Consider the following 14,504-nt stretch of genomic DNA (forward strand, 5'->3'; position numbering starts at 1 on the left):
AGGCTAAAAGAGCTGGGATGCTACAAAGAAGCGGAGTCTGAGGGGTGATTTGATTGAGGTTTATAAAATGATGAAGGGAATAGATTGTATTTGATTAGACAGTTTGTTCCAACTAAATAGGTTAGGGAGGACCAGGGCTCACAATTTAAAGTTTTATAAGGCCAGATCTAGAGGTGGTTCTTTTCCCAGAGAATAGTGGACCTCTGGAACAGGCTGTCGGCTCGTGCGGTGGATGCCTGTATGTATGGACAAAATTCACATCCTTGTGCTGCCTGGTACACGTTACAGAACCACAATGTGTCGAAGTAACAATATAAAAACTCAGGTGAAAGCAAATCACAAATATAATGATCCACAAGAGATCAAAACAGATATTTTATTAAACTAAGGATCTCTTTAGTGCACACAAATGTTTTTTAAAACATAATCCAGAAATTTCACAGGAGCTTTGGCAACCAAAGTACAAGAAAATAGCCTCAAATCCATTGAGGATGTTTGACAAGAGAGGATGTCTGTAATAAAAAGCCTTTTTATTGTTTGGCCAAATTTATTTTGCCAGTTGAATTGAACAATAAAAGTGTAGTCTGCTAGGTCACTTTTTCACTTCTCCAAGATCTTCAATGGAGTCATCATCCACCTGCAAGAATAATCTACAGTAACTAGAAAGTTGAAGCTGTTTAAAATACTAGAAAAGAAATACAAAAGGTTATCGACCTGAAACGTTCATTGTTTCTCTCTCCACAGATGCTGCCTGACCTGCTGAGTATTTTCAGCATTTTCTGTTTCTAATTCAGATTTCCAACATCCACAGTATTTTGCTTTTGTATGAAAATTAATTAACAGCTCTGTAGTCAGTTTTGCTTTACGTAGGGCAGCTAAATAACAACCAAGAAAAAAATATTCTGCAAGCTTAAATGTTATCGGGTAGTCCTTAACTACTGCTATACATTCAATTGATGAAGTAGCTGTTATGGCCGAGAACAAGTTTGATGAGCCAAGACAAGAGATCACTTCCAAACCTTACAGCAGCAGATCTTCTGTGGTGCTGCTTATGTTAGGTCTGATGATACAGTTTCAATAAGGCCTCAGCTTCATCCCCTTACAGCCCCACCTCAATGAATTGAGCACGGCATGATGCTGAGCTCTGTCTCCTCGCCCACTTCTTTGGCCAGAAGTCTACCCCTGCCCTTTCTCCAGTCTTCAGACTTGTCGTTCCACCTGGACAATTACCCTCGATCTTTTCATTGGGAACTGCCGGCGTGTCGTCGGCAGTCTCAATTTCTCTACTACCCCCCCACTCACTCTAGCCTACCTCCCTCTGAACTTGCACCATTCCCTCAAGTCCAACCCTGACAGTCATTTAAACGGCTGACAAGTGCGGCGCTGTTGGCGAACAGATCTCTACTTTGTGGAGGCTGAACGCCAACTCTCCAACACCTCCTCCTACCTCTCCCGGACAATGACCTCACCACCGAATATCAAGCTATCATTTCCCAGACTGTCACTGACCTCATCTCCTCTGGAGATCTTCCCCCACCCACCCCCCATGGCCTCAAGCCTCATAGTTCCCCAACTCTACCTCTTTCTCAAGATCCACAAACAGGACTTCCCTGGTAGACCCATCGTTTTAGCCTGTTCTTGCCCCACAGAATTTATTTCTTCCTATCTCGACTCTTTTTTCACCCCTTGTCCAGTCTCCAATGACTTACATCCGTGACTCTTCTGACGCCCTTCGCCACCTTAACAGTTTCCAGTTTCCTGGCCCTAACCATCTCCTTTTCATCATGAAGCAGTTCCCATCCACCAACACCCGCCTCTGCCTGGCTGAACTTGTTCTTACATTGAACAATTTCTCCTTTGACTCCCCTCACTTGCTCCAAGTAAAAGGTGTCGCTATGGGAACCTGTATTGGTCCTGGCTATGCTTGCCTTTTTGTGGGATACATGGAACATTCTTTGTTCCAGTCCTACTCGGGTTCCCCTCCCACACCTCTTTTTCCAGTACATTGATTACTGTATCGGTGCCACTTCCTACTTGCGCCCAGAACTGGAAAATGTAATCAACTTTGCTTCAAATTTCCACCTCTCCCTCACCTTCACATGGTCCATCTCCAACTCTTCCCTTCCATTCCTCAACTTCAATATTTAGGAAGGTCAGGCAAAAAAGAAAAGGAGGTGGGGTGGTGTTGTTAGTAAAGGATGAAATCAGAGCAATAGTGAGAAAGGTTATTGGCTCAGAAAATCAAGATGCAGAATCAGTCTGGGTGGAGCTAAGAAGCACCATGGGGCAGAAAACATTGGTGAGAGTTGTATATAGGCGTCCAAATAGTAGTGGTAATGTAGGGTACGGCATCAAACAGAAAACAAGGGTATTACAGTAATCATGGGTGACTTTAATCTACATATAGACTAGCCAAACCAAATTAGCAATAATACTGTGGAGGATGAATTCCTGGTGTGTGTACGAGATGGTTTTTTAAACCAGTACATTGAGGAGCCAACTAGGGAACAGGCTATCCTAGATTGGGTATTGTGCAATGAGAAGGGGTTCATTAATAATCTTGTTGTGCAGGGTCCTTTAGGGAAGAGTGACCATAACAAAATAATTCTTCATTAAGATGGAAAGTGAAGTAGTCCAATCCGAAACTAGGGTCCTAAATCTAAACAAAGGAAACTACGAAGGTATGAGGAGAGAGTTGGCTATGATAGATTGGGGAGCTTCATTAAAAGGCATGATGGTGGATAGGCAATGGCTAACATTTAAGGAATGAATGCATGAATTGCAACAGTTACACATTCCTTTCTGGCGCAAAAACACAAAAGGAAAAGCAGCCCAACCATGGCTAATAAAAGAAATTAAGGATAGTATTAGATCCAAAAAGGAGTCATATAAAGTTGCCAGAAAAAGTAGCAAGCCTGAGGATTGGGAGCCGTTTAGAATTCAGCAAAAAAGGACCAAGAGATTGATTAAGAGGGGAAAAATAGAGTATGAGAGTAAACTTGCAAGGAACATAAAAGCAGACTGTAAAAGCTTCTACAAGTATGTAAAAAGAAAAAGATTAGTGATTAGTCAGAAATGGGAGAATTTATAATGGGGAACATGGAAATGGCAGAGCAATTAAACAAATACTTTGGCTCTGTCTTCACGGTAGAGGACACAAATAACTTCCCAGAAATGCTAAGGAACCAAGGGTCTAGTGAAAAGGAGAAATTAAAGGAAACAGTATTAGTAAAAAAAAGTGTGCTGGGGAAATTAATGGAACTGAAAGCTGATAAATCCCCAGGGCCTGATAATCTCTATCCCAGAGTACTAAATGAGGTAGCCATGGAAATAGTGGATGCATTGGTTGTCATCTTCCAAAATTCTATAGATTATGGAACAGTTCCTGTAGATTGGAGGGTGGCAAATATAACCCCACTATTTAAAAAAGGAGGGAAAACAGGGAACTACAGACTGGTTAGCCTAACATCGGTGATAGGGAAAATGCTAGAGTCTATTATAAAGGGTGTGATAACAGGACACTTAGAAAATATCAACAGGATTAGACAAAGTCAACATGGATTTATGAAAGGGAAATCATGTTTGACAAACCTACTGGAGTTTTTCGAGGATGTAACTGGTAGAATAGATAAGGGAGAACCAGTGGATGTGGTGTATTTGGATTTTCATAAGGCCTTTGATAAAGTCCCACATAAGAGGTTAGTGTGCAAAATTAAAGCACATGGGATTGGGGGTAATATACTGGCATGGATTGAAAATTGGTTAACAGACAGGAAACAGAGAGTAGGAATAAATGGGTCTTTTTCGGGGTGGCAGGCGGTAACTAGTGGAGTTCCGCAGGGATCAGTGCTTGGGCCCCAACTATTCACAATATATATCAATGATTTGGATGAGGGAACCAAATGTAATATTTCCAAGTTTGCTGACGACATGAAATTAGGTGGGATTGTGAGGAGGATGCAAAGAGGCTTCAAGACGATTTAGACAAGTTGAGTGAGTGGGCAAATACATGGCAGAAGCAGTATAATGTGGATAAATGTGAAGTTATCCACTTCGGTAGGAAAAAAGAAAGGCAGACTATTATTTAAATGATGCTAGATTGGGAAATGTTGAAGTACAAAGGGACCTGGGTGTCTTTGTACACCAGTCACTGAAAGCAAACATGCAGGTGCAGCAAGCAGTTAGGAAGGCAAATGGTATGTTGCCCTTCATTGCAAGAGGATTTGAGTACAGGAGCAAGGATGTCTTACTAGTTATACAGGGCCTTGGTGGAGGTTCTGGGAGGGAGGGGGAAGGGTGGAGTACTGTGTGCAGTTTTGGTCTCCTTACCTAAGAAAGGATATACTTGCCATAGAGGGAGTGCAGCGAAGGTTCACCAGACTGATTCCTGGGATGGCAGGACTGTCGTATGAGGAGAGATTGGGTCGACTAGGTCTGTATTCACTAGAATTTAGAAGAATGAGAGGGGATCTCATTGAAACGTATAAAATTCTGACAGGACTAGACAGACTGGAGGCAGGGAGGATGTTTCCCCTGGCTGGGGGGTCTAGAACGAGGGGTCACAGTCTCAGGATACAGGGTAGGACATTTAGGACTGAGATGAGGAGAAATTTCTTCACTCAGAGGGTGGTGAACCTGTGGAATTCTCTACCACAGAAGGCTGTGGCGGCCAAGTCACTGAATATATTTAAGAAGGAGATAGATAGATTTCTAGACGCAAAAGGCGTCAAGGGGTATGGGGAGAGAGCGGGAATATGGTATTGAGAGGATCAGCCATGATCATATTGAATGGCGGAGTTAGCTCGAAGGGCCGAATGGCTTACTCCTGCTCCTATTTTTCTATGTTTCTCTATCTTCATTTCTGGGGATAGGCTGTCAACCAATATCTACTATAAATCCAATGACTCCAACAGCTACCTTCATTACGCTTCCTTCCACCCCGCTTCCTGTAAGGACGCTCTTCCATTCACCCAGTTTCTCAGTCTCCATCGCATCTGTTCCGACGATGCCACCTTCCACCAGTGCTTTTGATATGTCTTCCTTTCCCCTACACTGTGGTTGACAAAGCCCTTGATTGTTTGTCCCATTTCCTGCACTTCTGCTCTCAACCCTTCCCCTGCCTCCCAGAACCACAATAGGGTTCACCTCGTCCTCACCTTCCACCCCACTAGCCTCCACATTCAATGGATCATCCTCTGCTATTTCCACCACCTCCAGCGTGATGCCACCACCAAACACATCTTGCCCTGCTCTCAGCATTCCGAAGGGATCGTTCCCTCCATGACACTCTGGTCCACTCTTCAATCACCCCCAGCACCCACTGCGATTCCCACAAAAGCGCAGGAGATGCAACACCTGCCCCTTCACCTCCTCCCTTCCCACCACCCAGGGCTCCAAACACTCCTTCCAGGTGAAATAGTGAATTACTTGTATTTCTTTCAATTTAGTATTACCGTGTTTGCTGCTCACGATGCGGTCTCCTCTATATTGGGGAGACCAAACGCAGATTGGGTGATCGCTTTGCTGAATACCTCCGTTCAGTTCACAAGCGTGACCCTGAGCTTCCGGTCGCTTGCCATTTTAATTCTCCGTCCCACTCCTACTCTGACCTCTTGGTACTTGGCCTCCTACACTGTTCCAATGAAGCTCAACAGAAGCTCGAGGAACAGCACCTCAGCTTTTGATTAGGCACTTTACAACCTTCCGGACTCCACATTGAGTTCAACAATTTCTGATCATAACCTCTGCTCCATTTTTTCGGAGAGCAGGTGCTGGTAATGATTCTGCTGTTGCCATTTACAGCTCCTCTAGACCCATCTTTTGTTTCTTTACTTGTCCCATTAACCTTAGTTTGCCTTGCACCATCATCCCTTATCAGACCTTCCCTTTTATAGGAACACAGGAGTAGGCCATTTAGCCCCTAGAGCCTGTTCTGCCATTCAATGAGATCATGGCTGCTCTGTGACCTAACTCCATATACAGGAAACTTCGCGATATCCGGCACCGACGGGACTGGCGTGATGCCGATCTATGAAAACTTCCGGACAGACCAGCGCTAATGTTGAAGGATACGGAGGTTTTCATCTCCGTATCTGACAACAAACACTGTTGCTTAGCAACAGCTTGTAAACAGTCGGCCCGTACCTTGGAAGCGTCTCTGTAGCTTAGCAACAGCTTCAGAGAGGCTTTCCAGAGACTGACTGTTTAAAAAAAATGCTAGGAGAAGAAAAAAAACCTAACAAAACGGCTGCTGATTTCTGCCGTTAGATCGAGGTTTCCGGACATACAACCTCCGGATAAACCAGTTTCCTGTACATTAATACCTTTAGTTAACAAAAATCTATCAATCTCAAGATTTAAAATTAACAATTGATCAATTGCTGTTTGCGGAAGAGAGTTCCAAAATTCAACCACCCTTTGCGTGTAGAAGTGCTTCCTAACTTCACTCCTGAAAGGCCTGGCTCTAATTTTTAGACTATGCCCCCAGTCCTAGACTCCCCAGCCAGCAGTAATAGTTTCTCTCTATCTACCTTATCAGTTCCCCATAATATCCTGAAAACTTCAATCAAATCACCCCTTAACCTTCTAAATTCCAGGGAATACAACCTTAGTTTGTGTAATCTCTTCTCGTAATTTAATCCTTAGTCCAGGTATCATTCTAGTAAATCTACGCTGCTCTCCCTCCAAGGCCAATATATCCTTCCAAGGTGTGGTGCCCAGAATTGCTCACAGTACTCCAGGCGTGGTCTAACCAGGACTTTGTATAGCTGTAGCAGAAACTTCTTCCCCCTTATATTCTAGCTTGCTACCTCATATCTGTTCTATCACTAAGACTGCCCATTTCCACCTTCGGAATATCGCCCGTCCCCGCCCATACTGCAACTTATCTGCTGCTGAAACCTTCATCCATGCCTTTATCACTTCTAGACTTGACTATCCCAATATACTCCTGGCTGGCCTCCCAAGTTCTACCCTCCATAAACTTGAGGTCGCCCAAAACTCTGCCACCTGTGTGCTAACTTGCACCAAGTCCCGCTCACCCATCTCCCCTGTGCTTGCTGACCTACATAGGCTCCCACTTAAACAATGCTTTGATTTTAAAATTCTCATCTTTGTTTTCAAATCCCTCCATGGCCTCGCCCCATCTTATCTCTGTAACCTCCTCCAGCCCTATAATCCCCCATGACCTCTGTGCTCTGCCTATTCTGGTCTTTTGAACATCCCCAATTTTAAATGCTCCACCATTGGTGGCGGTGCCTTCAGCTGCTTAGGTCCTAAAGCTCTGGAATTCCCTCCCTAAATCTCCCCACCTCTCCAATTCTCTTTCCTCCTTTACGACACTCCTTAAAACCCACCAAAAAGGGGCAGGCCGAGTGCGGCAGCGCGAGTGCGGTCGGCGTTGAGTGTAAGCGAGAGTTTGGTAAGAGAGAGAAAAGTTATTTAAGTTTATTTAGAGAATTTAAGTGAAGGGAAAATTTAATTTTTTGAAGTAAGTTTAATTTATTAAAGTAAATTAAATTGTTGGGGAGTTTAAACTGGAAGTAGAATCCGGGTTTAAAAAGGGGCAGGCCGAGTGCGGCAGCGCGAGTGCGGTCGGCATTGAGTGTAAGCGAGTGTGTTCGGGCAAGTGGGAGGTGAGGGGGTGTTTTTGCCCTGTTTTATTTCCCACTCTCAGGCTTAGCCAGCACTGCGGAAGCGGAGCAGCGAGGCGAATCAACCTAACAGGCCCCACAGACAGCATTCAAAAGGGAGGTAGGTGATCAGCTGGTTGGTAGATCCTCTTCCTTCTCTTTTATACCTTTAAAAAGGTAAAAAGGCGACTGTGCAAACTCCACACAGACAGTCTCCCCGTGTTTGCGTGGGTTTCCTCCGGGTGCTCCGGTTTCCTCCCACAGTCCAAAGATGTGCGGGTTAGGTTGATTGGCTATGATAAATTGACCCTTAGTGTTAGGGGGATTAAATATGTGGGGTTACGGGGATAGGGTGGGATATGTGTTGGTGTAGGGGTTACGGGGATCGGGTGGGATATGTGTCGGTGCAGGCTCGATGGGCCGAAATGGCCTCTATCTGCACTGTGGGGTTTCTGTGATTTCTGTGAAGTTGGTAAGTCCTATTAAATAGTGGTGTGATATTATCATCTATATCGAGGCAGAGGGTCTTCATAACTAATAAGAAGAAATTTAATTAATTATGTAGAATGGGTGAGCAGGTGATGTGTTACTGCTACGAAATGTGGGAGCCGGTGGACACCATTGATGCTCACGGTGATTACATTTGCAGTAAGTGTTTGATGCTAGAGGAACTCCAGCACCGTATTGATGTGCTTGAGACCGAGCTTCAGACACTGCGACACATCAGGGAGGGGGAGAAGTACCTGGACTCTGTTTCAGGAGGTAGTCACACCTATGAAATTAATTAATTCAGATGTAGTCCGTGGTCCGGGACAGGACGGTGTGACTATGAGTGAGGCAGGTACGGGGATCCAGGAGGTAGTGTTGGAGGAGCCGCAGCCCTTGCTCTTGTCAAACAGGTTCGAGGTTCTTACTCCCTGTGGGGGTGGGAGCAGGGACTGCAGGGAGGATGAGCAACCTGGCCACAGCACCATGGAACGGGGGGCCATTCAAGAGGGGGGAGTAAATAGAAATGTTGTAGTGGTAGGGGATAGTATCATTAGGGGGATAGATAGGGTTCTCTGCAGTTGAGCGCGGGAGTCCCGAAGGCTGTGTTGCCTGCCCGGTGCCAGGGTTAAGGACATCTCTTCTGGGCTGGAGAGAAACTTGGAGTGGGAGGGGGAAGATCCAGTTGTCGTGGTCCATGTTGGTACCAACGACGTAGATAAGACAAGGAAGAAGGTTCTGTTAAAGGAGTATGAGCAGCTAGGGGTCAAATTAAAAAACAGAACCTCAAGGGTAATAATCCCTGAGCCAAGAGCGAATTTGGCTAGGATAAATAAAATTAGAGAGTTAAATGCGTGGCTCAAAGACTGGTGTGGGAGAAACGGGTTTTGCTTCTTGGGACACTGGCACCAGTACTGGGACAGGAGAGAGCTGTTCCATTGGGACGGACTTCACTTGGCCAGTGCTGGGACTAGAATCCTGGTGAATCATATAACTAGGGCTGTAGAGAGGGCTTTAAACTAATTAGTGGGGGGGAGGTTTCTAGAGAGCAAATAATAAAAATGACAACGGAGAAGGTCATAGACCTAGGTAGCAGTGGAGGAATTAAAAACTAGAGTGTGTCAGGAAGGGACAGAATGTATGGAGTAAAAGGTAAAGTAGTAAAAGGGGAAAAAGCAGGAACTAAGTGTCACAAAACATATTTGAAAGTTCTTTATCTGAATGCACGTAGCATTCGTAACAAAATGGATGAGTTGACGGCACAAATAACTACATATGGGTATGATCTTACAAAAACATGGCTGCAGGGTGACCATGACTGGGAATTAAACATACGAGGGTATTTAACAATCAGGAAGGACAGGCAGGAAGGAAGGGGAGGTGGGGTGGCTATGTTAATAAAGGAAGGAATCACTGCAATACAGAGAAATTATACTGGGTCAAAGGATCAGGATAATGAAACAGTTTGGGTGGAGATAAGGAATAATAAGGGGAAAGAAACACTGGTGGGCGTAGTCTATAGGCCTCCTAACAGTTGCAACTCTGTTGGACGGAGTATTAATCAGGAAATAGTTGGGGCTTGTAATAAGGGAACAGCTATAATTATGGGGGATTTTAATTATCATATTAACTGGACAAATCAAATTGGGCAGGGCAGCCTTGAGGAAGAGTTCATTGAGTGTATTAGGGATGGGTTTCTTGAACAGTATGTAACTGAACCGACCAGGGGGCAAGCAACCTTAGATCTGGTCCTGTGTAATGAGACAGGATTAATTAAAAATGTCCTAGTAAAGGATCCCCTTGGAATGAGTGACCATAACATGGTTGAATTCCATATTCAATTAGAGGGTGAGAAGGTTGGATCTCAAACAAACGTACTGAGCTTGAATAAAGGAGACTATGAAGGTATGAGAGCGGAATTGATTAGAGTGGACTGGGAAAATAGATTAAAGGGTAAGACGGTACATGATCAGTAGTGTACATTCAAGTAGTTATTTTACAACTTTCAAAAAAAAAATATTCCATGGAGGAAAAAAGGGTGTAAAAGAAAAGACAGCCGTTCATGGCTGAGTAAAGTAATAAAGGATAGTATTCGACTAAAAACAAGGGCATATAAGGTAGCCAAATCTAGTGGGAGGATAGAAGATTGGGAAGTCTTTAAAAGACAGCAAAAAATAACTAAAAGATTGATTAAGAAAGGGAAGATAGATTATGTAAGTAAATTAGCAAAAAATATAAAAACAGATAGCAAGAGTTTCTATAGTTACAGTATATAAAAAGAAAAAGGGTGGCTAAAGTAAATGTTGTTCCCTTAGAGGATGAGACCGGGAAATTAATGGTGGGAAATATGGGGATGGCAAAAACGCTGAACAAATATTTTGTATCAGTCTTTACAGTAGAGGACACGAAGAATATCCCAACACTGGACAAACACGGGGCTATAGGGGGGGGGGGGGGGGGGGGAGAGAGGGAGGAGCTAAATACGATTAAAATCACTAAGGAAGTGGTACTCGGTAAAATAATGGGACTCAAGGCGGATAAATCCCCTGGGCCTGATGGCTTACATCCTAGGGTCTTGAGGGAAGTGACGGTAGGGATTGTGGATGCATTGGTAATGATTTTCCAAAACTCCCTGGACTCAGCAAAGGTCCCGGCAGATTGGAAAACTGCTAATGTAACACCCTTATTTAAAAAGGGTAGTAGACAGAAGGCTGGAAACTATAGACCGGTTAGCCTAACATCTGTGGTTGGTAAAATTTTAGAGTCCATTATTAAGGAGACAGTAACGGGACATTTGGATAAACATAATTTAATAGGACAAAGTCAGCATGGTTTTACGAAGGGGAAGTCATGTTTGACAAATTTGCTCGAGTTCTTTGAGGACGTAACATACAGGGTGGATAAAGGGGAACCAGTGGACGTAGTGTATTTAGACTTCCAAAAGGCATTTGACAAGGTGCCACATAAAAGATTATTACTCAAGATAAAAAAATCACAGGATTGGGGGTAATATTCTGGCATGGGTGGAGGATTGGCTATCTAACAGAAGGCAGAGAGTTGGGATAAATGGTTCATTCTCAGACTGGCAATCAGTAACTAGTGGTGTTCCGCAGGGGTCAGTGCTGGGACCCCAACGCTTTACAATCTGTATTAACGATTTGGAGGAAGGGACCGAGTGTAACATATCAAAGTTTGCAGATGATACAAAGATGGGAGGGAAAGTAGTGAGGAGGACATAAAAAACCTGTAAATGGACATAGATAGGCTAAGTAAGTGGGCAGAGATTTGGCAGATGGAATATAATAATGGAAAGTGTGAGGTTATGCACTTTGGCAGGAAAAATCATAGAGCAAGTTATTACCTTATGCAGTGTATGTAACCGTTCACCTTTAAGAGAACTATTTTAGGTGTGGCACTACTTTATCTTGGCTGCTGTATACTGTAATACCGACGGTGACCACACCGGTATATAAGTGCTGTGTCAGGATTTATTGGGCAGAGGGAAAAGCTTACCCCTCCCGCCAGGGGAAGAAACGCGGGAAGCCGCCAGTAGGCGGGGAAGGCGACAGAAGCGGGAAACCGCCATTTTGAAAGTGGGCGGGGGACGAAGACAAGCGCGGGAAACCGCCATTTTGAAAAAAAAAAGTTAAAGAAAAATTTCGTGTTTGTTTCGCAGAAAGATAGTGAGAGATAGTGAAGATGCCTAAGCATGGTAACATCAACAACTTCGATTCCGAGGTGGAAGATTGGGCCACATACGTAGAACGTATCGAGATATATTGTGAGGCCAATAAGATAGCAGATGATGATAAAGCTCTCACCTTATTAAACGCAATGGGGGCAAAGACATACGGGCTATTGAAGCATCTTCTATCACCAGCTAAACCGGCGGATCAGACTTTCGCTAATATTGTTGCTGTCCTGAAGGATCATTTGAACCCCACACCACTGATGTTGGCGGAACGATTCAAATTCTATGCGAGAACGCAACGGAAAGAGGAAAGCAACGCGGAATACTTGGTCGAACTGCGTAGACTAGCGAAATACTGCCAGTTTGGGGAAAATCTGACAGAGGCATTGAGAGACAAGTTCGTGTGCGGGTTGTCGAAGGAAGGAACACAAAAGCGTCTGCTAGAAGAGAACGATCTCACACTTGATAAGGCTGTCCTTATTGCAGCATCGCACGAAGCCGCAGCGAGAGGCACAGTGGAAATGCAGCTGAAGGCAGCGGTACTCAGTGTGGATCAAATTACTTCGGGTACATCGAAATGTTATCGTTGTGGGAAGACAACACACGACCAGAACCAATGCTGGTTTAAAAACCAGGAATGTAGAAAATGTGGCAAACTTGGTCACATAGCTAAGGTATGCCGGTCAGGAAAGAAGACCAACAACAACAAAAAAAAGTCACCGCAGGAAAAGTACAATAAGGTACACAAGGTGGCTGAGAAGAGTTCAGATGAACAGAATTCGGATTCAGACCCAACCGTTCAGGAACTGGGTAGTCTGAGAATTCACAATGTGAGTAAGGAAGCTGACCTGCAAACTATCTGGGTCATGCTAAAAATAGCCGGAGTCCAAGTGAAAATGGAATTGGACACAGGATCAGCCCTATCAGTCATAAATCGAAGGGATTACAACCGGCTATTCTCACACATACCCTTGAGAAATACCAAGATCGTATTGCAGACATACACGGGGCAGAAAGTATACCCCATGAGAAAGATAAAAGTCAAGGTGAGAGACAGGGGCAAAGAACACCAAGGAATGTATTTATATGTACTACCTGAGGGAGGTCCACCACTTCTGGGACGGGAGTGGATCTGGGAAATAAACAAGGAATGGCACTATTTAAAAGCAATAATGAGTGAGAACTCGGTGAAGACAATCAGCTCAGACTCTGAAACGGATGACGAGAAGACCAGCCCAGGTGCGAAAGACAAGTTTAAAATGGACTTGCTGACTAAGGTTGGAAAAACGAAGGAGTGCATAAATGCTTATGCTTCAGAGGAGAACAAAGTTTCAGAACAGAATTCCACTGAACAACAACATAGTTTGACAGAGAATTCTGAGTCTGTCCAGTTTACAGATATGCACAATTCTGAGGAACACCGGGCTCGAACTCAACTCCATTTCAAATTACAACAGCAATTAGAACAATTGAGTTGCCGTCTCGAACAAGAGATGAAAGCAATGAAAAAGTTCTGTGACACAGAGTGGGAGAACCTGGAAAGACAACAGAAACAGCTGATGGAGAAAAAGGAGCAGGAGCACACAAACCGTCGGGGCAAGGAGGCCAAACGAATCAAAGCTGATTCGGTTTCAGAAGGTGCGTGCGTTAATCTGGTGGAGCAAGAGGTTCAGCAACTGAAAGCGCTTGTTAGCAGATTGCAGGCAGAAAAGACTGATTTGGTCGCCATGAACTCCGAGCTCCTACTGAAGTTGGGTGTAGCATCACCGGACGATTCAAGTGCGGAAATTCGAATGGTGGAGGCTGCGGATGATGGCGAAGTAGAAACAGCAAAGGAGCCCCAGGGCAAGGTTATAAACAGCCCTGCAGCTACTGGGAAACGTATGAGGTCAGAAGAGTTAACGGTCAGCCAACTCTTTCATATGCTGAAGGACAAGACTCTGAAATGGGAACAAATTGAACAGGAGTTTAAATCTTCAAAGGAGAGGGGTTTGGAGCTCCCAAAAGTTATTGAAATAGCTGAGGTTGCAACACAGACTGAGAAGATGGCAGCAGAGCAACCCTTGGATGCCAAAAGTACGCTGACTCACATCAATGTTGAACAACAGAAGGTTGAAACAGCTGCTGCAGTAGAGGGATTGAATAGTCCGATCAACCAATCTCCGAATGAAGTTGAAGTATTGAAATCACAAATGACGTCATTAGTAAAAGACTTGCAGGAAGCCCAGAAAAAGCTGGATGAAGCTGAACACCTGAAGAAGTCTCTTCAGGAAAGATGTCTGGATTTGGAACAAAAGCTGGCTAATGTCCAGCTGGGTATGGAGGAAATAGAAGACCCTCTCACTGGCCTAGCTCAAGATGAAACCGAATATTACCATGACCTGTTGGACGACATCGAATGTTACGATGACCTGTTCTGCCCAGCTTGTGATGAAAACTCCCAAAGTGCAGAAACCATGAAGAATCACAAAAAGTCTAAGGAACATCGGGAGATGGTGGCGCTACTACGGAAAAAGGAGGACGAGAAGGAGGAACTGTGCATGCAGCTGGCAGCTGACAGTGGAGCCCAGAGAGTCTCCAAGAAGCAGAAAAGGAAAAGACGAAGCAGAAGATGATGATCACCTGGACCATCATCATCACTACTAGATCACGCACGGGGTCCCTTCAAACGGAGCCAAATCAGTTTGGAAGTAGAA

At 44.4% G+C, this 14,504-nt stretch overlaps 1 protein-coding gene across 1 annotated transcript in view; it reads right to left on the reverse strand.

Annotated features, from left to right (window-relative positions):
* Positions 1 to 336: 336 nt before the first annotated feature.
* The window catches only part of denr (density-regulated protein), a 51,630-nt gene continuing 37,462 nt past the window's right edge, over positions 337 to 14,504 (reverse strand). The window contains exon 8 of the mRNA XM_085961682.1: positions 337 to 637. Coding sequence (XP_085817808.1) covers positions 593 to 637 — 45 coding nt within the window. The 3' untranslated portion in view covers positions 337 to 592. The remainder of the gene's footprint in view (positions 638 to 14,504) is intronic.

This window comes from Somniosus microcephalus, chromosome 19, assembly GCF_052327205.1.
Source record: "Somniosus microcephalus isolate GS21.2 chromosome 19, FLI_Smic_1.0, whole genome shotgun sequence".
NCBI lineage: Eukaryota > Metazoa > Chordata > Chondrichthyes > Squaliformes > Somniosidae > Somniosus > Somniosus microcephalus.